At 42.9% G+C, this 27,419-nt stretch overlaps 1 protein-coding gene across 1 annotated transcript in view; it reads left to right on the top strand.

Moving 5' to 3' along the window:
• Nucleotides 1-27,419, top strand: part of LOC126101026 (cytochrome P450 6k1-like) — a 99,364-nt gene that overhangs the window by 66,729 nt on the left and 5,216 nt on the right. Inside the window, exons 5-7 of the mRNA XM_049911691.1 lie at nucleotides 144-325; nucleotides 8,202-8,423; nucleotides 23,741-23,992. Coding sequence (XP_049767648.1) covers nucleotides 144-325; nucleotides 8,202-8,423; nucleotides 23,741-23,992 — 656 coding nt within the window. The remainder of the gene's footprint in view (nucleotides 1-143; nucleotides 326-8,201; nucleotides 8,424-23,740; nucleotides 23,993-27,419) is intronic.

The following is a 27,419-nucleotide window of genomic DNA, read 5'->3' as shown; positions in this document are numbered from 1 at the left end:
CCTTTTCTTCACGGAGCGACCCACCGAATTGACAACTAAATGACGGTAGCACGTCAAATGAACTGCATTAATCAGATGTTCACCGCGTTTTGTGTGTTAGAGAATGTTTAAAGTAATTAATATCAAGCATTTCTGCGTTCCAGGATCAAAGGTGGCTTCACAGAAGTCAGCAGCTTCTTTCGGAAAATGATAGCAGACAATGTGGAGTACAGGGAGAAGAAGAATGTGACAAGGAATGATTTTATAGACCTCCTCATGCAACTTAAAAATAAAGGATTCGTCGATGGAGACAAATTGCAAAATGGAAACAATGCAGAGAAAACCTGTGAGTTGTTTCGCTTTTAATGTTGCATGTAAGTGAACAATATCTCGCACATTTATATCGATGTGATGCGAAGATGGCGAAATTATGACAGCGAGATTCTTGCTATTAACATACTATACAGATAAATAGGTCCCATATCCTTACAAACAGTTTCATAAGAATTATGCCTCATAGGTGTAGGGGAGGATGGAGGAATTTGGCACACCCGAGTGAATTTTATTATTATTTATAAGATTGTAATCTTAAAATCATGAAGCGCATTCCCAGACTTGAATCCATGTATCCATAACTCATTGTTAATATAGCATGACTTTCGGATGACTGATTTTCGAATGGTGGCATGTCTATCGTAAATTTTGATTGTGCTGTGTTATGCGAACCTGTTGGGAAAATGATTCAGCAAGTGGAATTAAATAACTCATTTTATGATTAGTTTCTGTTTTATGTAATACCTCATACAATTTACTTTTTTGTAGTGTGTTGAATGATTAGGATTAGGCTCAATTTAAAAATACAACTTACCAATACAAAGTATGCAAATGAGAAATTTGAGTCAGACCATTATCTCTCAAATGTTAACATACGATTCCATCCACCTAAAACGAAAAGAGAAACTTTAGAAACTAATCACATACAACTTTAGTAGAACCAATATTACAAACATATATACACAGAGGTGACAAAGGGTCTTGGGATACCACCTAATAACGTGTCTGATCTCGTTTTTCCCGGAGCAGTGCAACAACTCGACGTGTCGTGGACTCAACAACTCTTTCGGAGATCCTTGCAGAAATACTGAGGCATGTTGCCTCTATAGCGGTCCACAACTGCGAAAGTGTTAACGCTGCAGGACTTTGTGCGAAAATTGATCTCTCGATTATGTGCCACAAATGTTCGCTTGGATTGATGTGGGGTAATCTGGGTGGCCAAATGATTCGCTCTAACAGCCCAGAGTGTTCTTCAAACCAATCTACATCTACATACATACTCCGCAGTCCACCATACGGTGCGTGGCTGAGGGTACCTCGTACCACAACTAGCATCTTCTCTCCCTGTTCCACTCCCAAACAGAACGAGGGAAAAATGCCTGCCTATATGCCTCTGTACGAGCCCTAATCTCTCTTATCTTATCTTTGTGGTCTTTCCACGAAATGTAAGTTGGCGGCAGTAAAATTGTACTGCAGTCAGCCTCAAATGCTCGTTCTCTAAATTTCCTCAGCAGCGATTCACGAAAAGAACGCCTCCTTTCCTCTAGAGACTCTCATCCGAGTTCTTGAAGCACTTCCGTAACACTCCCGTGATGGTCAAACCAACCAATAACAAATATAGCACCCCACCTTTGAATTGCTTCTATGTCCTCCCTCAATCCGACCTGATAGGGATCCCAAACGCTCGAGCAGTACTCAAGAATAGGTCGTATTAGTGTTTTATAAGCGGTCTCCTTTACAGATGAACCACATCTTCCCAAAATTCAACCAATTAACGGAAGACGACTGTCCGCCTTCCCCACAACTGCCATTACACGCTTGTCCCACTTCATATCGCTCTGCAATGTTGCGCCGAAATATTTAATCGACGTGACTGTGTCAAGCGCTACACTACTAATGGAGTATTCAAATATTACAGGATTCTTTTTCCTATTCATCTACATTAATTTACATTTATCTATATTTAGAGTTAGCTGCCATTCTTTACACCAATCACAAATCCTGTCCAAGTCATCTTGTTTCCTCCTACAGTCACTCAACGACGACACCTTCCCGTACACCACAGCATCATCAGCAAACAGTCGCACATTGCTATCCATCATATCCAAAAGATCATTTATGTAGATAGAAAACAACAGCGGACCTACCACACTTCCCTGGGGCACTCCAGATGATACCCTCACCTCCGGTGAACACTCACCATCGAGGACAACGTACTGGGTTCTATTACTTAAGAAGTCTTCAGTCACTCGCATATATGGGAACCAATCCCATATGCTCGTACCTTAGGAGTATACAGCCAACCATTATGGCCTGGTGAGCTGGCGCATCGTGACCCGTAAAAATTCCATCTCTGTTGGCAGCAAATGGTCTCCAAGTAGCCGAAAATAACCATTGCCATTCAATGAACGATGCAGTTGGACCAGAGAACCCAGTCCACTGCGCGTAAACACAGCCCACACCATCATGGAACCACCATCAGCTAGGATGTGTCAGCCTTGTTGACAGCTTGGGTCCATGGCTTCGTGGCGTCTGCGCCACACTCTAATCGTACCATCAGCTCTTCCCAACTGAAATCGGGACTCACATGACCAAGGCACGGTTTTCCAGTCGTCTAGGGTTCAACTGATACGGTCAGGGGCCCAGGGGAGGCGCTGCAGTCGCTGTCGCGAAGCCATATTGCACCGCATTGTCCTAACGGATACGCTAGTCTTGCTCCCACATTGGTTTCCGCTGTTATTTCACGCAGCGTTGCTTGTCTGTTATCACTGACAACTCTATGCAAATGCCGCTGCTCTTGGTCGTTAAGTGAAGGCCGTCGGCCACTGCGTAGTACGTGGTGGGAGGTAATACCTGAAATTTGGTATTATCAGCACACTGTTGACAATGTCGACCTTGAAATGTTGAATTCTCTAATGATTTCCGATATGGAATGTTCCATGTGCGTAGCTCCAATAACCATTAATCACGTCGGAAACCTATTCAGGTGAATCACCGGAGTGCAAATGGTAGCTCCGCCAATGAATTGCCCTTTCATACCTTGTATACACGATACTCCCGCCATCTATACATGTGCATGTCGTTATCCCACGGCTTTTGTCAATTCAGTGTATAAGAAAAGTTCAGAAATAACTGAGGCAGCTAAAAATGTGATTAGCATGAGCTCCTGGTAGAGGTCACTAAAGCGGCAGAGAAAACATTAGGATTGACGAATAACAGAAAGAAGAAATGGAACACTGGGGATTGAAAAGAACGATTAGAACAAAGAACTCAAAAATGGAGATGTTAAGAAAAAAGATCGCTTCGAAAAATTCAGACAACAAAGAAAAGAAACATCAATAGTAATCCCACAAGTCAAAACAACATTTCAAACATCTCAAATTCAAGATATACTAGAAAAATAAATGAGAACTTTTTACCAAACTTACTTAAAGAATATCTAAAACCAAATATTTGGCTGAAAGGTAAACATGATAAAATGGGGTTAAATAAGAAGGAAAATTATGAAGTGTCAGGAAAAACTGTCGAGTTGAAACAGTCAAATTAGAATTTTTCAGCAGTACTGGAAAATAGTGAGGAATATTTCCCAACAGAGCGAGAAATTCATGAATCCATAAAAACACTCAAAAATGACCCACCCTACATTACAGCAGAATTATTGTGACAGTCGGAACCAAAGATTATAAGAGATTTATACTTGTTTTATGACAACATTTGTAAATTTACAAAAGTGCGAAAAATAGCATTAGCTCACCCTAAAAATCTTGAATGCTTGGTGCCCCGAAGCCTTAAGATACTTATTGAAGGATATTTTCAGAACATCATGCGCTGCACTTAAAATGTTTATTTGCCAAATTGCTATTCGAGTGTTTAGCCCACAACCTGTGGTGTGTGATAGAGAGGAGCAGACAACTGTACGTACATCGAGTTCTACATCATGGCAACTGTATATATAACAGCAGAAATATAAGTCTGCTTACATTATGTATCTCTATAGCAGTGACATGAGTGCGTCAGTTAATGCGACAGGTAATGAAGTCACTCCTATTATATAGAACACAGGTTGTCGTATATGTTATTGCTGTCAGACCTTAGATTGTGACGAATCTTGATCACGTTTGACATAACTGTCATATAGTGTAAACACGGAACTGACAACCTGTCTTCTGTTATTTATAAGTCTTAGACACCTGTGGTATAAGTTTATATATGTGAAAAAAAAGCTTTGAACAGATGGTATATGAATGTGGAATGCAGAAACGGTACGAAATTGCAAAATAATCCAATATATCACGTCAAATTAGACAACTTTGCTTGTAGGATATGGGGAGACTCCAAGTCCAGCTTCTTTGGCCAAAACACTGTTGAACTTTGGTGTATACTTCTTACTCTGAAACTCTGTCTGCTCATTAAGTATTTTGTGCGTTTGTTTCGTCATATATATATATATATATATATGTGTGCCTTGTTCTGATTTATGAAGAATGGTGATGTTTTTTTAATTCTGTCATTAGCTGGATGCTTGTATTCCCTTAAATGAGCAGTGGATGCTGAGTGACTGACTCCAGTGAGATTAATATGCTCTCTAAATATCGTTTTACAGTTTCTCCCTCTTTGCCAAATATAAAATGAATCACATTCACTACATATTATTTTATATATACTTGACATGTTAAATTTTTACTAATATATGTATTGTGTATATGACGTGATCTTACATTGCTCACTGTCCTGAAGCCAATTTGTAGCCCAGTTTTACGAAACCAACGACTTATCTTGTCGAAAACGTGACCTCAGTATTGTAAAATCATAAAGTTATCTCTTTCTGCTTGCTCGCTATTTTCTAATGTGATCAGATTGCATTCTTAGCTTGTTACTCAAATAAATATTCTGGAAGGAAAAGCGAATAGAACTGCTCTCCGAATTTCAACTGAAGAAAAACAATATTCTTTGCAAATATAGCCCACATCATTTCCGAAAAAGGAATATCACAATGTGTCAGCGTAGAAAGAAAACTAACCCATCTAGACAGAAAAGAGGTCCAACGTAATATTACGACATTAAATTACTTTATAAACTTCGACCGCCGGTCGGGGTGGCCGAGCGGTTCTAGGCGCTACAGTCTAGAACAGCACGACCGCTACGGTCGCAGGTTCGAATCCTGCCTCGGGCATGGATGTGTGTGATGTTCTTAGGTTAGTCAGGTTTAAGTAGTTCTAAGTTCTAGGCACTGATGACCTCAGAAGTTAAGTCCCATAGTGCTCAGAGCCATTTTTTATAAACCTCGACCTTTTCGTCGGTGGGGTGGCTTTCGTGCCTCAGCTATACAGATAACCGTACCACAGGTGCAACCACAATGGAGGGACCTCTGTTGAGAAGCCAGAGAAACATGAGTTTCCTGCAGAAGGGCGGCAGCAGCGGTCTGGGTGATTGACTGATCTGTCCTTGTAACATAAACCGTAATGACAGTACTGTGCTGGTACTGCGAACAGATCAAACGAAGGGGAAACTATAGCCGCAATTTTCCTGAGGACATGCAGCTCTATTGTATGGTTAAATAACGATGGCATCCTCCTGCGTAAAATATTCTGGAGATAAAATAGTCTCCCATTCGGATCTCCGGGTGGGGACTACTCATGAGGATGTTATCATCAGGAGAAACAAAAGTGCATTCTACGGGTCAGAGTGTGGAATGTTACATCCCGTAATCGTGCAGGCAGGTCAGAAAATCTAAAATGGAAAATGAGTAGATTGAATTTAGATACAGTGGGGATTAGTGTTCGGTGGCAGTATGACAGGACTTCTGGTCAGGTGAGTTCAGGATCATGGGTACAAAAGCAAATACGAGTACTGCAGGAGTAGGTTTTAAATGAATATGAAAACAGGCATGTGGGTAAGCTACCATGAACAGCATAGTGAACGCATTATCGTTGGAAAGAGAGACTAAGCTTCCACCCACCACAGTAGTAGAAGTCTGTATGCCGACCACCTCCGCAGATGGCGAAGAGAGTGAAGAAATGTATGATGAGCTAAAAGAAATTATTCAGTTAAGGCAGCGAAAATTTAATTGTGATGGTGGACTGGACTTCGACAGTAGGAAAAGATACAGAAGGGGAAATAATAGGATAATATGGACTGGAAAGGAATGGAAGAGGAAGCCGCCTGGTAGAATCTAGCAACTCGTTTAAGAATCACTAAAGAAGGTTGTATATCTGGAAGAGACATGGAGACAAAAAAATGGTTCAAATGGCTCTGAGCACTATGGGACTCAACATCTTAGGTCATAAGTCCCCTAGAACTTAGAACTACTTAAACCTAACTAACCTAAGGACATCACACACACCCATGCCCGAGGCAGGATTCGAACCTGCGACCGTAACAGTCCCGAGGTTCCGGACTGCAGCGCCAGAACCGCTAGACCACCGCGGCCGGCAGACATGGAGACAGGTTGAGTATATAATGCTAAGACAGAGATTATGGGACCAAATTTTAAATTGTGAGAAATTTCCAGGGGTGCATGTAGTTACGAAGTGTAGATTAAAACTGAAGAAATTACGAAAAGGTAGGAAATTAATGAGATCGGTCGTGGATAAGTTGAAACAATGGGAGGTTATGGAGAGTTACAGAGGGAGCATTAGGCAACAGTTGACTAGAACAGGGGAAAGGTATACAATAGAAGATGAACGGGTAGCTTTGGGAGATGAAATAATAAAGGCAGCAGAGGATCTAATAGGTAAAAAGACACCTTTGAGGGCAGTATTGTAGAAAGGGAAGAGGACATAGAAATGATACTACAAGGAGAACTTGTCAGAGCACTGGAACATCTAAGTCTGAACAAGGTCGCTGGGTTAGAGGACATTCCGTCAGATCTACTGATAGCCTAGGGAGAGCCCGCTACGATAAACTATTCCATTTGGTGCGCAAGACAGACGAAATAGCCTACAACGTCCCTCAGAAGATGGGTTGAGGAGGGGCAAACCTACTTTTATGGCATTAGTAGACGTAGAGAAAGGTTTTGACAATGTTGTGCGGAATACTCTCTTTGAAATTCTGAAGGGAGCAGGGGTAAAATACAGGGAACGAAAGGCTATTTATAACTTGTACAGAAACCAGACGGTGGTTATAAGAGCCGGTGGCCATGGAAGGGAAGCAGTGGCTGAGAAGGGAGTGAGATAGGATTGTAACCTGTCCCCGATTTTATTCAATCATTGCATTAAGCAAACAGTAAATGAAACCAAAGAAAAATTTGGAATAGGAATTAAAGTAACCAGAGAAAAAAAAATCTTTAGGTTTGCCGATGACATCGTATTCCCGCAGAGACAGCAAAGGACGAGGAAGAGGTGTTGAACGGAATGGGCAGTGTCTTGAAAGGAGGAAATAAGATGAACATTAACAAAAGCAGAACAAGTGTAATAGAATGTAGTCGAATTAATCAGATGGTCCTGAGGGTAATAGATTAGGAAACGAGACTCTTAAAGTAGTAGGTGAGTTTTGCTACTTGGGTGAAAAAATAACTGAAGATGGTAGAAGTAGAGAGGATATAGAATGCAGAGCGACAATGGCAAGAAAAGCGTTTATGAAGAAGAGAAATTTATTAACATCGAATATAGATTTAAGTGTAAGGAAGTCTTTTCTGAAGGTTTTTGTCTGGAGTGTGGTTATGTAAGAATGTGAAAGACGGGCGATAAAGCGGTTAGATAAGAAAGGAATAGAAACTTGTGAAATGTGGTGAAAATTAGATAGGTAGATCACGTAACTAATGAACGGATACGAAGCAGAACTCGGGAAAAGAGAAATGTGTGGCACAAACTGACTAGAACAAGGGATCGGTTGATAGGACACATTCTGAGACATCAAGGGGTCGCCAATTTAGTATTGGAGGAAAGTGTGGGAGCAGGGGGTTAACAATCGTAGAGGGTGATTAACAGATGAATTCAGTAAGCAGATTCAGGAGGATGTAGGTTGCAGTAGTTATTCGTAGAGGAAGAGGCTCGCGCATTATAGAGTAGTACGGAGAGCTGCATGAAACCAGTTTTTGGAATGAAGAGCACAACAACAGCAACATCAGTTTATGACAATAAACTAAAATGTGCACTTCGTAGGTTCAGTAAACGGCCGTTGTTTTTTGTCTTTGCCACTAACATCAAAACGATCTTACGTCACTGCAGATTTTCCAATGGACGACCTAGCAGCTGAATCTTTTGGATTCTTCATCGCGGGCTTCGAGACTTCGACGACTACAATTAGCTCCAGCTTATACGAGCTGGCGCTGCACGAGGACATCCAAAGAAATGCGCAGCAGGAGATAGACACTGTGCTGGAGCGCCACGGTGGCTGCATTACGTACGACGCTATAGCGGAAATGTCCTACCTGGACAACGTGGTCTCTGGTGAGTTACGTAGCTTTTTCCGCTTATTTTACTATGTCATATGCAAGCTTGAGCCAAAAGGGAGGACCATTTTGCTATTTTTGAGTTTGTCATTACTTTTTGTTGCAAAGGCAGATATTGGTGAGGGGAATAAATGGTCGATGCTCTGGAGAATATATCACTCCACCGTTAAATGGTTAAGAAATTTTGTTACTATATTAGTGTAGTTCTAAGAAATCATACCTCTGCGTTTAGTAACATGGGCATCACCACTGAGTGTTGGTTGGATAAGGCGAATTGTATCTTTGAGTTTCGCGTTTATAGTGGGCTAACTGTGAGGACGATAAAAGTAATTAAAAACACAACAAGCATTGCGTATTGATGTTTCCAAGTTCTATATTAGTATTTACGTCTGGTGTGAGATGAGATATGTAATTTCACTATCTTGCTTGACATTGAAATGATCCGTATTCAGGGTGTTTTCTTGGAAAGAGAAATTCCGCCAGTTAAGGAACTGGCCTGCAGACGACTTTTAATAAATATTTTAATCCGTCTTTCCATATCACAAAAATGAGACTTGCCAAATATACCATGAATTTAAAATTGGTCACTAGATTGCAAGTGAAGAACGAAGGAAAAGACTGACAAACGCTCACGAGCTGCAAGGGAGGGAGTCTCAGGAAGACTAAGGGCCTGAAAGAAACTTTTGCTTTACGTACCCCCTTCTGCCTGAATCTAAAACCTGAGGATGTAGTTAATGAGAGGAGTGAGAGATACGTCTCTGGAACTGAAGGTGAAGAAACACTTGTACTGATAACGAAGGAAATGTTGTAAGTTTGTAAATATTTGGAAATGCATCCTATATTAGGTACCTTATTCAGGAATACTTGCAATGAGAATGCATACTTTTCTTTCGCTAGTGCGTTGTCCCGCGGTTTCGCAGGGTCGGCATGGTTAGGACGGATTTGGCAAGGTTAATATCAAGGGGTAAACGGGAGCCCTTCCTGCCGCCACCCCATACCCCCCCAGGATGGAATTAGCGTACCCAGCTGTCTGCATCAAATGTAATTCATGGAATAGTGCGAACGTGTTCAGATGTCTGCGAGTCGTGGAACTGAGGCGGAACGTGGGGATCAGCCCAGTATTCACCTAGTGGGATGTTGAAAACCGCCTAAAAACCACATCCAGGCTGGCCAGCACACCGGCCAACGTCGGCAATCCGCCGGGGGGATTCGATCTGGGGCCGGCGCGCCTACCCGAGTCCAGGAAGCAGCGCGTTAGCGCTCTCGGTTAACCTGGCAGGTCAAAATGTATATTATCTGCCCAAGAAGAAAGAAAACACAGAAGACATTATCAGATATCAGTGTAATTTCGTACACATACAAATTGACAAGGAGTATGTAAATGGATAGAGTTAATAATTCCCTGGGGCAGATAGAACGGTCAGCAGACTGAATTAGCGTTGTTCGAGTTTAGTGTTGTTGCCAGGACTTTATAAAATAAATGAATAAAAAAATAAAATATAATATTAATTATTGTATATGTATGATAGTGATCGGTTGTAATTAATATTTGCTTATCTAGATGGTGGACGTTTAATTATTTGGTATCAGACGCTTGACAATGGCTTTTTCATAAATGCAATGTTATTAGTAGTTGACCGTGAAATGTGATTCAAATAATCGGACTTCGTATTTAAATCGTTTCCAAAGACTGCTGCGGTAGGTGCGGACTCAAAATCTCAATATTAGAATAATTTGCCAGCCACGTCAATACGTCGTACAGAGGTGACTGTCTACTAAACATAAAAAAGTTGACACAGTTAGTTAAATCAGATATATTCAACGAATAAGCCTACTGTTAAATAATTCAACTTACTTTCATAAATATAGAATCTTTACAGAGTCAAGTGCCTAGTGAGATTGCAACTCGCAGTTGTGGTGTGCCAGTTAATAAAATATACATGCTTCCCGCACCAGCTGTTGTACAAGACCTTACTTCTTATTAATGACACATAAGAGAGTCCTAATTGTATTTTGTTTTATCAGCGGCATAGCGCTGCAGTTCTGTGCCATAGGCTTTATTTATTTGTCAGAGATTAATTATTTAATTAAGATTTCGCGTTTCCGAGGAAACTCACGCACGGCATGCAAATGTGCCTTTATAACTTGTAGGGTATGTAAGGGGTTTGAACAGCGTCAGATGTTGAGCGATTAGTCTGAAAGGATCGGAGATGCCGCGCACGCGTATGAGGCGGCGTTATCAGCACCTGACAGTGCTTGAAAGGAGCCTCATCTTATGTCTCCGATGGGCGACTGTTGCTGTGACGTTGGGGGGGGGGGGGGGTGGACTGTACGAGCAGGCGAGGGCAGATGAAACCGCTTTCAAGGTTTCAGCTGACTACGTCTGAGCACCACAAGAGAACATCGCCATACTGTGTGCCAGGAACATCGTGGTCTCCTCGCCTCTATGCTTGCCGTGCGAGAACATGTAATGCCCTCCCTGCAGCTTTCTGGGTCATCCCGCACTACTCGATGGAGACTAGCAGCAGCCGGGTTTGGAAATGAACGGCCCATAAGCTGTCATTAGTACCTCAGCAAAAGTGGAGCCGTGAGAACAAAGCATGGATTCATGATGAATGACGTCGCATTGTGTTCGACTATGAGCTGCAGCTTGCACTGAGCTGGAACTGCCGGCTGTGACTTCATGTGACTACCCTGTTGCTAGCAGGCACAACACAGCCCCAATAAGAGAAAAAACACAGAAAAAAGTTTTTTTTAATAGTCTTAAGAACCACTAATTATAATGTGAAAGAAACGAAAGGCTATTTTCAATTTGTACAGAAACTAGATGGCAGTTATAAGAGTCGTGGGGCACGAAAGGGAAGCAGTGGTTGAGAAGGGAGTGAGACAGGGTTGTAGCCTATCGCCGAAGTTATTCAGTCTCTACACTGAACAAATAGTAAAGGAAACCAAAGAAAAATTTGGAGTGAGAATCTAAATCCAGGGAGAAGAAATAAAAACCTGGAGGTTTGCCGATGACGTTGTGATCCTGTCAGAGACGGCAAAGGACTTGAAAGAGCAGTTAGCTGAATGGAATTGACAGCGTCTTGAAAGGAGGATATAAGAAGAACATCAACAAAGGCAAAACGAGGATAATGGAACGTAGTCGAATTAAATCAGGTGATGCTGAGAGAATTAGATTAGGCAGTGAGACACTTAAAGTTGTAGATGAGCTTTGCTATTTGGGCAGCATGGAGATGGTCGAAGTATAGAGGGTATAAATTGTAGACTGGCGATGGCAAGGAAAGCGTTCCAAAAGAAGAGAAATTTGTTAACATCGAGTATAGATTTGTCAGGAAGTATTTTCTGAAAGTATTTGTATGAAGTGAAGCCATGTTTGGATGTGAAACATGGACGATAAACAGTTTAGACAAAAAGAGAATAGAAACTTTTGAAATATAGTGCTACAGAAGAATCTGAAAATTAGATGGGTAGAACACGTAACTAATGAGGGGGTATTAAATAGAACTGGGGAGAAGAGGAATTTGTAGCCTAACTTGACTAGAAGAAGGGATCGGTTACCGTCAACGGATCACCAATTTAGTACTGGAGGGAAGCGTGGAGGGTAAAAATCGTAGAGGGAAACCGAGAGATGAAGACACTACGTAGATTCAGAAGGCTACGGGGTTGCAGTAGTTTCTCGGGGATGAAGACGCTTGCGCAGGATGGAGTAGCATGGAGAGCTGCATCAAACCATTCTTTGGATTGAAGACCACAACAACAACAACAATGTGAAGGAAGGCACAAGTTCAGGTTCTAGGGACTTGAAACTGAGAACACAAACGGCAGCTGTTTGTGTAGACTGTTATCGATAAAGCTCTTAAAACAGCTTTCCATTATATCGTATTATTATATTAAGGTGAATAGCAGTGATCTCATATCGTATTATTATATTAAGGTGAATAGCAGTGACTTTCAATAGGTAGTTCCTCCAGTATTGGAGACAACACACTAACAGAAAAATTTTATTGCGTATCGTACACTATCCAGCAATACCAAAGATTACATACCATAAATTGATCGAAATTAATCTGAAATTATTTTGATAATTAATTGAAACCCTCAGCTGCCGACAGGTGTTGCCGATATACCTCGATGGGGACAGCTGAAAATGTGTGCCCCGACCGGGACTCGAACCCGGGATCTCTTGCGTACATGGCAGAGGCTCTATTCATCTTTTTTTTAATCTCATTTTGTTCTATATTGTTCGTTGAATTTGTTCGTGGCGGACCTCCGATGACACCCGTTCATGTTCTCCGCTGATCTGTTCCCTCAGTTTTTTTTTTATTGCATACGGTACTTCAACACTGACCGAACACGCTGAGCTACCGCGCCGGCGTCCATTTGAGCCACCGAGTATACAAATAAATAGCGTGACTGCAGGGACTTATCTCTTGCACGCTTCCCGTGAGACCCACATTCCCAACTGTCCACAATCTACAGGGTGTTTCAATAATGACCGGTATATTTGAAACGGCAATAGAAACTAAACGAGCAGCGATAGAAATACACCGTTTGTTGCAATATGCTTGGGAGAACAGTAGATTTTCAGGCAGACAAACTTTCGAAATTACAGTAGTTACAATTTTCAACAACAGATGGCGCTGCGGTCTGGGAAACTCTATAGTACGATATTTTCCACATATACACCATGCGTAGCAATAATATGGCGTAGTCTCTGAATGAAATTACCCGAAACCTTTGACAACGTCTCTGGCGGAATGGCTTCACATGCAGATGAGATGTACTGCTTCAGCTGTTCAATTGTTTCTGGATTCTGGCGGTACACCTGGTCTTTCAAGTGTCCCCACAGAAAGAAGTCACAGGGGTTCATGTCTGGCGAATAGGGAGGCCAATCCACGCCGCCTCGTGTATGTTTCGGATAGCCCAAAGCAATCACACGATCATCGAAATATTCATTCAGGAAATTAAAGACGTCGGCCGTGCGATGTGGCCGGGCACCATCTTGCATAAACCACGAGGTGTTCGCAGTATCGTCTAAGGCAGTTTGTACGGCCACAAATTCACGAAGAATGTCCAGATAGCGTGATGCAGTAATCGTTTCGGATCTGAAAAATGGGCCAATGATTCCTTTGGAAGAAATGGCGGCCCAGACCAGTACTTTTTGAGGATGCAGGGACGATGGGACTGCAACATGGGGCTTTTCGGTTCCCCATATGCGCCAGTTCTGTTTATTGACGAAGCCGTCCAGGTAAAAATAAGCTTCGTCAGTAAACCAAATGCTGCCCACATGCATATCGCCGTCATCAATCCTGTGCACTATATCGTTAGCGAATGTCTCTCGTGCAGCAATGGTAGCGGCGCTGACGGGTTGCCGCGTTTGAATTTTGTATGGATAGAGGTGTAAACTCTGGCGCACGAGACGATACGTGGACGTTGGCGTCATTTGGACCGCAGCTGCAACACGGCAAACGGAAACCCGAGGCCGCTGTCGGATCACCTGCTGCACTAGCTGTGCGTTGCCCTCTGTGGTTGCCGTACGCGGTCGCCCTACCTTTCCGGCACGTTCATCCGTCACGTTCCCAGTCCGTTGAAATTTTTCAAACAGATCCTTTATTGTATCGCTTTTCGGTCCTTTGGTTACATTAAACCTCCGTCAAAAACTTCGTCTTGTTGCAACAACACTGTGTTCTAGGCGGTGTAATTCCAACACCAGAAAAATCCTCTGTTCTAAGGAATAAACCGTGTTGTCTACAGTACACTTGCACGTTGTGAACAGCACACGCTTACAGCAGAAAGACGACGTACAGAATGGCGCACCCACAGACTGCGTTGTCTTCTATATCTTTCACATCACTTGCAGCGCCATCTGTTGTTGACAATTGTAACTACTGTAATTTCGAAAGTTTGTCCGCCTGAAAATGTACTGTTGTCCCAAGCATATTGCAACAAACGGTGTATTTCTATCGCTGCTCGTTTAGTTTTTATTACCGTTTCAAACATACCGGTCATTTTTCAAACACCCTGTATGTAGAGTGTGGACAGTTGGGAATGTGGGTCTCGCGGGAAGCGCGCAAGGGATAAGTCCCTGCAGTCGCGCTCGGTGGCTCAGGTGGACGCCTGCGCCCTCAGCCGTGCTGTGAAGCAGACGCGCGCGGGCCTCTGTGCGGCGCGCCGCAAGCGGGCTGTTGTTTACTCGCGCGGGCACTGGTGTTGAAGTGTAAACAGACCACCTAGAATGACCGTGGCGCTTCCTTATACAGAGTGTTACAAAAAGGTACGGCCAAACTTTCAGGAAACATTCTTCACACACAAAGAAAGAAAATATGTTACGTGGACATGTGACCGGAATCGCTTACTTTCCATGTTAGAGCTCATTATATTACTTCTCTTCAAATCACATTAATCATGGAATGGAAACACACAGCAACAGAACGTACCGGCGTGACTTCAAACACTTTGTTACAGGAAATGTTCAAAATGTCCTCCGTTAGCGAGGATACATGCATCCACCCTACGTCGCATGGAATCCCTGATGCGCTGATGCAGCCCTGGTGAATGGCGTATTGTATCACAGCCGTCCACAATACGAGCACGAAGAGTCTCCACATTTGGTACCGGGGTTGGGTAGACAAGACCTTTCAAATGCCCCCATAAATGAAAGTCAAGAGGGATGAGGTCAGGAGAGCGTGGAGGCCATGGAATTGGTCCGCCTCTACCAATCCATCGGTCATCGAATCTATTGTTGGGAAGCGTACGAACACTTCGACTGAAATGTGCAGGAGCTCCATCGTGCATGAACCACATGTTGTGTCGTACTTGTAAAGGCACATGTTCTAGCAGCACAGGTAGAGTATCCCCTATGAAATCATGATAACTTGCTCCATTGAGCGTCGGTGGAAGAACATGGGGCCCAATCAAGACATCACCAACAATGCCTGCCCAAACGTTCACAGAAAATCTGTGTTGATGACGTGATTGCACAATTGCGTGCGGATTCTCCTCAGCCCACACATGTTGATTGTGACAATTTACAATTTGATCACGTTGGAATGACGAAAACTAAAATGAGCTCTAACATGGAAATTAAGCGTTTCCGGACACATGTCGACATAACATCTCTTCTTTCTTTGTGTGTGAGGAATGTTTCCTGAAAGTTTGGCCGTACCTTTTTGTAACACCCTGTAGAAAGGCTACGATTAAAGTAACGTTCGATGCCCAGTACGGACGATCTAAGGCATAGGTAGAGCACATCGATCCACAGGAACTTATCGGTATGCATCTTTCAATCATCTCCAGTACAGAATGAAATTTTCACTCTACAGTGGAGTGTGCGCTGATATGAAACTTCCTGGCAGATTAAAACTGTGTGCCGGACCGAGACTCGAACTCGGGACCTTGGCCTTTCGCGGGAAAGTGCTCTACCGACTGAGCTACCCAAGCACGACTCACGCCCCGTCCTCACAGCTTTACTTCTGCCAGTACCTCGTCTCCTACCTTCCAAACTTTACAGAAGCTCTCCTGCGAACCTTGCAGAACTAGCACTCTTGAAAGAAAGGATATTGCGGAGACATGGCTTAGCCACAGCCTGCGGGATGTTTCTAGAATGAAGTTTTTACTCTCGTGAGTCGTACTTGGGTAGCTCAGTCGGTAGAGCACTTGCCCGCGAAAGGCAAAGGTCCCGAGTTCGAGTCTCGGTCCGGCACACAGTTTTAATCTGCCACGAAGTTTCATATCAGCGCACACTCCGCTGTAGAGTGAAAATTTCATTCTGGAAACATCCTCCAGCCTGTGGCTAAGCCATGTCTCCGCAATATCCTTTCTTTCAGGAGTGCTGGTTCTGCAAGGTTCTCAGGAGAGCTTCTGTAAAGTTTGGAAGGTAGGAGACGAGGTACTGGCAGAAGTAAAGCTGTGAGTACCAGGCGTGAGTCGTGCTTCGGTAGCTCAGATGGTAGAGCACTTGCCCGCGAAAGGCAAAAGTCCCGAGCTCGAGTCTCGGTCCGGCACACAGTTTTAACCTGCCAGGAAGTTTCATCTCCAGTACAGTTTACCTGAAACTTGTAGATGAAGCAACGTGCGAACGACTTCTTCGACGTTCCACCGATGGATATCGTTTCCACCACTCGGACGGCAACGTGGGTGTAGTGACTGTCGACCATGCAGGACTCGGCGTTCGGAACATAGGAATCTTCGAACTGCCGTTTGAAGTTCCGGCCACACTTGTCGTGAACGCGCTACGGCCTTGCGGGGAAGTACTAAGTCACGTGGAAGAAAAGTGGCATACATGTCAGGAAGGCATTTTCAAACGTGTTTATGGTCTTACACGCAATTTTCGTACGGTAGTAAGACGCATTTAGTCTCGTTAATATAACTTTATTTTTGATATACGTTTCGAATAAACAAGAACAGGAGTATGTAATGTGACAGGGTTATTTTCGTAATGCACCATTTTCCTTAATATAAAACGACGAAACTGATATTCGGTCTATGTCCCCTTCCCGAACCGAGCGAGGTGGCGCAGTGGTAGCACACTGGACTCGCATTCGGGAGGACGACGGTTCAATCCCGTCTCCGGCCATTCTGATTTAGGTTTTCCGTGATTTCCCTAAATCGTTTCAGGCAAATGCCGGGATGGTTCCTTTGAAAGGGCACGGCCGATTTCCTTCCACTTCCTTCCGTACCCCGAGCTTGCGCTCCGTCTCTAATGACCTCGTTGTCGACGGGACGTTAAACACTAATCTCCTCCTCCTCCTCCTCCTCTTCCCGAAAACTACTGAGAATATTTTGCTATGTTTTGTCAGTTCCCAGTCTTCCCTTCTCACAGCGTTCACCCAGAGAGCTGTTTGTGTTGGACTGATAGAAAAATTAAAATCGAATTCCAGGAATGAAACCAGTACAGTAAGTAAATAGCGCCACCAGAATTGGTGTATATAAAAGAATAATATCGTTTGAATGAGTCCAATTACGAATTATATGTGATTCCTTTACACTTTATGCTATAATCAGAATTTTTGGTACACTCGCAAATGACGAAAGCTGACACTTTTTACGAAAATATTATGACCAAGAGCTAATGTTTGGGGCAACTGACGTAGCAGACATAGCCTTCAAGTTTGTGACGTCATGACAATTCCCGTTACTGTTTAGCCGGTAATTATTGGCCACTACCTGTTTTCATGAGTTGATGAAAACAGACTACAGAATCTGCAGGAGGTAAAAAACCTCATTACTTCTTTTCCACATTAACTTGGCTCATTACCTATTCAGTGGCTCATTAGGCATTGAAATTCTGACTTAACTACTTATCCACTTCAAATATGGTAACTGGTATGTGAAAATAAAAATACGAGCGAAGGGTAATTCCTGGTGTTTGCGTTTGTGGTTTAACAAGCTATCACTGAGATATGTAAGTCAGGCCACTTATCACTTTTAACTTGATGAAATGTAAGGAACTTCAGTTATTTAACTTTATAACGAGTGGTGCATTAAGTTTCTGTCTGGTGCGTGACAGTTCTCTTACAAGCTTTGACTATTTACTGTAAGCGACATGGGACCTGCATTTCAGAAACGAAATTTTCCCAATCATTAATGTTAACTTTAGCCCCAGAAATTAAAGAACACAGATACATTTAAAAATATTCCCACCGTGTAGGACGAACAGAGTATGCCACCACATGTTCTAATCGACTGAAGCATCATTACGTTATAGGCTGCAACTAGCTTTTCTTCATCATCTGGCAGACTTTAGACTATTTGGTGTCATGGCACACTCCAGATCTACTTATAACTAAAGAATTAACTTGATATGTATCATATTTTAAAAAAATGTACATTTGATATATGTCATTATAAACTCGAAAGTCTACCGTATAATGATGTAAATTTAATAAAAGTAGTTGCGGAATATTAGATATTCCAACAGCTTTGTGGTCGTGTTCATGAAAATGTCTATTAACATCTTATGGAATAGATTATTATGTATATAGCATTCTGAACGTTTACAATCATAATTACGGATTTATTTATTTACACGTCAAGTTCCGTAGGACCAAATACAGGAGCAAATCTCCAAGGTCATGGAACGTGTCAGTACATGAAATTACATCATAAAAGTAATAACAGATAAAAATAAATGTTTATGAACCCGAAAAAAGTCAGTCGATAAGATTAAGTAAATGCAATCAACAATACAATAAGAATCAGCTTAATTTTTCAATGAACTCCTCGACGGAATAAAAGGAGTGACCCACGAGGAAACTCTTCAGTTTCGATTTGAAAGCGCCTGGATTACTGCTAAGATTTTTGAATTCGAGTGGTAGCTTATTGAAAATGGATGCAGCAGTATACTGCACACCTTCCTGCACAAGAGTTAAGGAAGTCCGATTCAAATGCAGGTTTGATTTCTGCCGAGTAATAACCGAGTGAAAGCTGCTTATTCTTGGGAATAAGCTAATATTGTTAACAAGAAATGACAGTAAGGAATATATACAGGGTGATCAAAAAGTCAGTATAAATTTGAAAACTTAATAAACCATGGAATAATGTAGATAGAGAGGTAAAAAAAAAATTGACACACATGCTTGGAATGACATGGGATTTTATTAGAACAAAAAAAAAAAGTATTGCTAGACGCGTGAAAGATCTCTTGCGCGCGTCGTTTGGTGATGATCGTGTGTTCAGCCGCCACTTTCGTCATGCTTGGCCTCCCAGGTCCCCAGACCTCAGTCCGTGCGATTATTGGCTTTGGGGTTACCTGAAGTCGCAAGTGTATCGTTATCGTCCGAGAAGACAATATCCGAAGCCAATGCCTCACCATAACTCCGGACATGCTTTACAGTGCTGTTCACAACATTATTCCTCAACTACAGCTATTGTTGAGGAATGATGGTGGACGCATTGAGCATTTCCTGTAAAGAACATCATCTTTGCTTTGTCTTACTTTGTTATGCTAATTATTGCTATTCTGATCAGATGAAGCGCCATCTGTCGGACATTTTTTGCACGTTTGTATTTTTTTGGTTCTAATAAAACCCCATGTCATTCCAAGCATGTGTGTCAATTTGTACCTCTCTATCTACATTATTCCGTGATTTGTTCAGTTTTCGAATTTATACTGACTTTTTGATCACCCAGTATATTGAGAGGCCAATGTCAAACTTCCCAGACTCCTGAACAGAGGTAGACAAGAGGTTCGTGAAATTGCACCACTTATTGCCCGAACCGTCATTTCCTGAGGCAAAAATTTCATTTTAGAACGGGAGGAGTTACCCCAAAATATAATACCGTACGACATAAGCGAATGAAAATAACTAGACTAATTTTCGTGTAAAAACGATCACTCACTTCAGATACTGTTCGAATAGTAAAAATGGCAGTATTAACTCTTTGAATAAGATCCTGAACGTTGGCTTTCCACGACAGCTTACTATCTATCTGAACACCTAGAAATTTGAACTGTTCAGTTTCACTAATCATATGCCTGTTCTGTGAAATTAAATCGTCAGGTTTTGCTGAATTGTGTGTTAGAAACTGTAAAAACTGAGTGTTACTGTGATTTAGCGTTAGTTTATTTTCTACAAGCCATGAACTTAGGTCGTGTACTGCACTATTTGAAACCGAGCCAATGTTGCACATCTGCGCGCCGCGGAATTTGAATGCCCGCCAGACGTCATGGACGTCGAAGACCCCTAGAGGTCTCTGCACCATCGCGCCGTAAGCTGTGGCGGCGCGCGCCTCCTGGCGCGAATTTAGCGTGAGGGCGCCATAGGGGAACACGTGATTGCAGCGGCCAATAGCGGCGTCCCCGATCGCGTACTTAAAGCGCCTGCCTGTTGCTCAGCCTGTCTCTCCACACCCTCCATCTCCATCAGGGCAATTTCCAACGCCTCCCCCTCCCGGATGACGAACATCTACCCTTCCTTCCAACTATAACCTGGCCTTGTCCCCCCCCCCTCCCCAGGGCCCCCTTTTTCCTCTTCCCTTCTTCTCCCAGAGCGGATTTTCCTCTTCCCCCCCCCCTCCCCTGAGACCCTGCACCCATACTTGCCTCTTTCCTTCCCACATCCCTCCCTACCTGGCCCTCTTCAGCGCGCCCCCCGCTCATCTCCCCCATCTCTTCCCCTCCCTTCCTTCTTCCGGTCTCCCTCATCTCCTTGCGCCTGGCAGATCCTCTGTTTTGATCATCGTCAGTGTGCCATATCAGTGTTGTGTTTAGTGCTGTTTCTCCTGTGCATCAAGAGGTGTGATTTTAGTTGTGTACTGCCTTGAGGTTCGCCGTCAGTGTTTGTTATGTGCTACGGCATCCGTCGATACCGTTTATGCTCCAGTCATACTGTGCCTTGTGTTCTTTTAATTGTCGCAGTGTGTGGCTTCTTGTGTGTGCTACTTTTAAACAGTTTTTTATCTCCATTTTACAGTCACCCTGTTTTTTTGTCTATTGCCTTCCATGATGTTCCCCCTTTTTATATCTACAGGGTGTTTCAAAAATGACCGGTATATTTGAAACGGCAATAAAAACTAAACGAGCAGCGATAGAAATACACCGTTTGTTGCAATATGCTTGGGACAACAGTACATTTTCAGGCAGACAAACTTTCGAAATTACAGTAGTTACAATTTTCAACAACAGATGGCGCTGCGGTCTGGGAAACTCTATAGTACGATATTTTCCACATATCCACCATGTGTAGCAATAATATGGCGTAGTCTCTGAATGAAACTACCCGAAACCTTTGACAACGTGTCTGGCGGAATGGCTTCACATGCAGATGAGATGTACTGCTTCAGCTGTTCAATTGTTTCTGGATTCTGGCGGTACACCTGGTCTTTCAAGTGTCCCCACAGAAAGAAGTCACAGGGGTTCATGTCTGGCGAATAGGGAGGCCAATCCACGCCGCCTCCTGTATGTTTTGGATAGCCCAAAGCAATCACACGATCATCGAAATATTCATTCAGGAAATTAAAGACGTCGGCCGCGCGATATGGCCGGGCACCATCTTGCATAAACCACGAGGTGTTGGCAGTGTCGTCTAAGGCAGTTTGTACCGCCACAAATTCACGAAGAATGTCCAGATAGCGTGATGCAGTAATCGTTTCGGATCTGAAAAATGGGCCAATGATTCCTTTGGAAGAAATGGCGGCCCAGACCAGTACATTTTGAGTATGCAGGGACGATGGGACTGCAACATGGGGCTTTTCGGTTCCCCATATGCGCCAGTTCTGTTTATTGACGAAGCCGTCCAGGTAAAAATAAGCTTCGTCAGTAAACCAAATGCTGCCCACATGCATATCGCCGTCATCAATCCTGTGCACTATATCGTTAGCGAATGTCTCTCGTGCTGCAATGGTAGCAGCACTGAGGGGTTGCCGCGTTTGAATTTTGTATGGATAGAGGTGTAAACTCTGGCGCATTAGACGATACGTGGACGTTGGCGTCATTTGGACCGCAGTTGCAACACGGCGAACAGAAACCCGAGGCCGCTGTCGGATCACCTGCTGCACTAGCTGCGCGTTGCCCTCTGTGGTTGCCGTACGCAGTCGCCCTACCTTTCCAGCACGTTCATCCGTCACGTTCCCAGTCCGTTGAAATTTTTCAAACAGATCCTTTATTGTATCGCTTTTCGGTCCTTTGGTTACATTGAACCCCCGTTGAAAACTTCGTCTTGTTGCAACAACACTGTGTTCTAGGCGGTGGAATTCCAACACCAGACAAATCCTCTGTTCTAAGGAATAAACCATGTTGTCTACAGCTCACTTGCACGTTGTGAACAGCACACGCTTACAGCAGAAAGACGACGTACAGAATGGCGCACCCACAGACTGCGTTGTCTTCTATATCTTTCACATCACTTGCACCGCCATCTGTTGTTGAAAATTGTAACTACTGTAATTTCGAAAGTTTGTCCGCCTGAAAATGTACTTTTGTCCCAAGCATATTGCAACAAACGGTGTATTTCTATCGCTGCTCGTTTAGTTTTTATTGCCATTTCAAATATACTGGTCATTTTTGAAACACCCTGTATGTTCACCATATTCTCTCGTTTGTTATTTTTTTAAATGTCTTCTATTGTTTGTTCTATGTCTCTCAGCTGAAGAGCAGTGCATATGCTTCTGCCAGCCCGCCCCGTTGGGGAATTGAAATACAATAAAGAAAAAAAAAATGCTCAGCCTGCCAGTCTAACCTCGCGTGCGTCTCAGGACATATCGCCTCGCATTAGACAGCGTATTGACTTTAGTGTTTCTATACGAGTGGACGTGACTGTCTGTTCTTGTTGTGTGGTAAGGGCCTCCATTGGTCGTGTCCGTCCTCTCCCGTCGTGCTGTTGTCCGCGGGCCGCTCCGCAGGTCCCGCCGCGTGTCCTTCACTACTACCCCGCGACCGCTCCAGTCGCCGTTACAACAGCACACAACATCCTTTACTACCAAGCTAGTGTCGTCAGCAAACAGTAATATTTTATTACTTTTGAATGCATTATGGGAACAGCAGTGATCAATGTCTTGTAAATAATTACTGTTAAAAACAGTCTTGATCACGATTTATTTAACAAGGTGACCGGTTTCGACCACTACTGTGGTCATCTTCAGACCTACAAGATGTATACAAAGCACTAATTAGAGGGCTACATGCATTAATGAAAATACATAAAGTTATAAGGCTATAAAGCTATAAAACGTTGAATTACCATTGAGTAGGAACCCCTTTCTGTTGGAGAATCACAACTGGTTTCTCCAGTTGTGATTCTCCAACAGAAAGGGGTTCCTACTCAATGGTAATTCAACGTTTTATAGCTTTATAGCCTTATAACTTTATGTATTTTCATTAATGCATGTATCCCTCTAATTAGTGCTTTGTATACATCTTGTAGGTCTGAAGATGACCACAGTAGTGGTCGAAACCGGTCACCTTGTTAAATAAATCGTGATCAAGACTGTTTTTAATAGTAATTAGAAATATTTTACACTTACCCTTAATACTAGAGGGCATATCATTTATATTAAGATGATTCGTATTGTGTTGTTGACTGCATTTACATAATCTTATTGACTGACTTTTTTCGGGTTCATAAACATTTATTTTTACCTGTTATTACTTTTATGTTCCAATTGCATGTACAGACACGTTCTATGACCTTGGAGATTTGCTCCTCAATTTGGTCCTGCGGAACTTGACGTGTAAATAAATAAATAATTATGGATCGTCGTCCATACTATAGCAGAACCAGTTGAGTCCTCCGACAGGTATGAGCTTCCACGCCAGTGGTGAGTTGAGGTGTGTTACAGCTGCAGACTCAGTCCGCTCTTCCCACTTTCTGACAGAGACGCTCAGGAAGTACCCTCCGCTGCCTTTCCTGAACCGCGACTGCGTGGAGCCCTACAAGATCCCGGACAGCGACGTCGTCGTGGACAAAGGAACGGCAGTCGTCATCAGCCTGTTCGGCCTCCACTACGACCCGGAGCACTTCCCTGATCCAGAGCGCTACGACCCCGAGAGGTTCTCCGAGGAGCAGAAGGCCAAGAGGCACCCCTACGTGTACCTGCCGTTCGGAGACGGGCCTCACATCTGCATAGGTTTGTATTGGCTACTGTGTTTCGTGATACACATTAATACTGGAATACTCTCTTTCAAATTCTAAAGGTGGCAGGGGTAAAATACAGGGAGCGAAAGACTATTTACAATTTGTACAGAAACCAGATGGCAGTTATAAGAGTCGAGGGACATGAAAGGGAAGCAATGGTTGGGAAGGGAGTAAGACAGGGTTGTAGCCTCTCCCTAATGTTATTCAATCTGTATATTGAGCAAGCAGTAAACGAAACAAAAGAAAAATTCGGAGTAGGTATTAAAATCCATGGAGAAGAAACAAAAACTTTGAGGTTCGCCGATGACATTGTAATTCTGTCAGAGACAGCAAAGGACTTGGAAAAGCAGTTGAACGGAATGGATGGTGTCTTGAAGGGAGGATATAAGATGAACATCAACAAAAGCAAAACGAGGATAATGGAATGTAGTCGAATTAAGTCGGGTGATGTTGAGGGTATTAGATTAGGAAATGAGACACTTAAAGTAGTAAAGGAGTTTTGCTATTTGGGGAGCAAAATAACTGATGATGGTCGAAGTAGAGAGGATATAAAATGTAGACTGGCAATGGCAAGGAAAGCGTTTCTGAAGAAGAGAAATTTGTTAACATCGAGTATAGATTTAAGTGTCAGGAAGTCATTTCTGAAAGTATTTGTATGGAGTGTAGCCATGTATGGAAGTGAAACATGGACGGTAAATAGTTTGGACAAGAAGAGAATAGAAGCTTTCGAAATGTGGTGCTACAGAAGAATGCTGAAGATTAGATAGGTAGATCACATAACTAATGAGGAAGTATTGAATAGGATTGGGGAGAAGAGAAGTTTGTGGCACAACTTGACCAGAAGAAGGGATCGGCTGGTAGGACATGTTATGAGGCATCAAGGGATCACCAATTTAGTATTGGAGGGCAGCGTGGAGGGTAAAAATCGTAGGGGGAGACCAAGAGATGAATACACTAAGCAGATTCAGAAGTATGTAGGTTGCAGTAGGTACTGGGAGATGAAGAAGCTTGCACAGGATAGAGTAGCATGGTGAGCTGCATCAAACCAGTCTCAGGACAACATAGGTATACAACTATAGTCAGAAGCCGAAGTAGAGTAGGCAACGAGGCGTGGACGAAAATGTCTACTCTACAATTAAGTTTAGTTTGTTAGGTTGTAAGGTGTCAGGCAAATCCAACACCTTCCATGAAAACCCTGACATGATAGCAAATCCGGCAGTATGTGAAATAGCTCCGAATAAATCCTGACATTAAATTAACCAAAGTAATACGATGAACGAGTGAGCAAATGGAATACCACAGACTAACACAAGAACGCCTAAATGCATGTCATACCTTCCCACCGTGAAACAGACGCAGTTCCGAGGGGGAAACGAGAACAGAAGCCGAGAGCAGAGTCGTGTAAGCTAGAAGCCCCTACGATAAGGGACAGACACCCACATCGCCAAGAGCAGCCCCCAGCCCATGTTAAAAGATAGAGCCCTCCAGAAGAACAGTATAGATCTTACGGCAACACTAAAAGGGCCATACCAGCTGCAAGTTTTAGCATGAGACTCTACGCGCCTCTGTTACGTTGCAAACATTAAAAACATTGCCCCACCATGGAAAGTATAACGTTTTTCATTCGATAGACAGAATTTTTGTAGGTGGAGCTTAAGATTAACATTGAGAACCTGATTGGTCAGTTGAAAACACAGCCAGATACCTTTTTCTTAAGCCAACTTCGGTAAATTGTAGTAAAGAGAAGTTAGAGGGAGTTGCTACCGAGACGGCATGTTGTGTGGATCTGCGCCACCAGCTGCCCCTGACGCTGCCTAACCACCGACAAGGTAATGAACGCACGCAATGCTGCATAAGAACGCATAAGGCTTCACTCAGAACTGCAGAAGTCTCATCTGTTACACCCCCTTTTTACGTAATACTAGTGTCAATCGTCAATTAAACTTCGTGGTATTCACATTTGCCACTTGAAGTAAAAATCTGAAACGCGATGATTTTTCTGTTGTATAATTATTGAGAAGCCACATCAGCCACTGTAATTTACGACAAGTTAGATAAGTTATTAAAGATAATTGAGGGTCACTGTAGACCATTTGGATAGTTTTCTCTCTTGTGAAACTTAATTTAAACCTAGATTATAGATGTGATATGGCATAGGTCATCCTTCGATCAATTGTAGAACTTGGAAACCCACTCAGGGAATATTCCTTCACATTTTTGTTGAACGCAATTGGTTTTTATCATCCTGTATTAAAATATTTCCTTTTATCAGTAGTGCAATTTATAAACAATGTTTTGTGAGTAGAATAAAAATTCCAATGGTAAACTTAACTACTTTCTCCACGTTGTTTTACCAGCTAACTAAAAATAGGAAAGCCTTGAACCCCTTCCACTAAATTTAGTTAGTATTAAGATTCTTTTACAGGGAGTGCAGTGGAGCTGACGCTGAAATCATTAAGTTCAAAATGGCTCTGAGCACTATGGGACTCAACTGAGGTGGTCATAAGTCCCCTAGAACTTATAACTACTGAAACCTAACTAACCTAAGGACATCACACACATCCATGCCCGAGGCAGGATTCGAACCTGCGACCGTCGCGGACGTGCGGTTCCAGACTGTAGCGCCTGTAACCGCTCGGTCACTTCGGCCGGCAAATCATTAAGTATTTGATTATATCATCGCTAGTCTCACTGAACTCTTCTGAACTCTACATGTCACGTGTGGCGTCTCCTTACCAGAAACAGGTCCCAGGTTCAAACTAGTCAAGTCCCTAATAAACACGGTCAGAGCGTCGTTGCGCGAAAGTGGTAGGGAGACACGATATAGAACAAACAGACACCACGCAGAATGTTAGAAGGTGTTTCCCTGGATAAAATACACTTTACAATGCGTTCCTTTCATTAGCCTACTTGATTGCTTCTTACACAGCTGTATTCAGGCCCACTTATCATTGTTTGTGATGAGAAGTAAACCACTTACAACGTTACGACCGAGGATATAATATCGTAATTTTTAAAAGAGATCATACAGGTTGGCGCATGAAATGTGTTACCATTTTGTTTCTGAATATAAACTCTATTGTCAATACAATCTGAAAGGAACATATACTACAATGAAGAGCCGTCCATGGAGATTTGTTCTAACTCAGCACATGCTCAATATGTCCACCATTTCGTTTCCTAACTTCCTTCAAACACTGAAGTTAGTGATTACCCTACGGCACATGTTTTCCGTAATTTCACTGCAAGCTTGAGTAATAGGTCTTCTGAGCTCCATTAAACCACATGGACGTTTCGGGAAAATTTTTTCCTTTAGGTACCCCCAAAGAAAAAAGTCACATGGATTGAGGTCTGGACTATTGGGGGGCGAATTTTGTCCGTTATTGAAGCGACCTGGAAACCTGAGTGAAATTATGCGC

This window comes from Schistocerca cancellata, chromosome 9, assembly GCF_023864275.1.
Source record: "Schistocerca cancellata isolate TAMUIC-IGC-003103 chromosome 9, iqSchCanc2.1, whole genome shotgun sequence".
Taxonomy (NCBI): Eukaryota; Metazoa; Arthropoda; class Insecta; order Orthoptera; family Acrididae; genus Schistocerca; species Schistocerca cancellata.
Note: the sequence above shows the minus strand (reverse complement) of the source record. Positions and strands in the feature narration are given on the sequence as shown.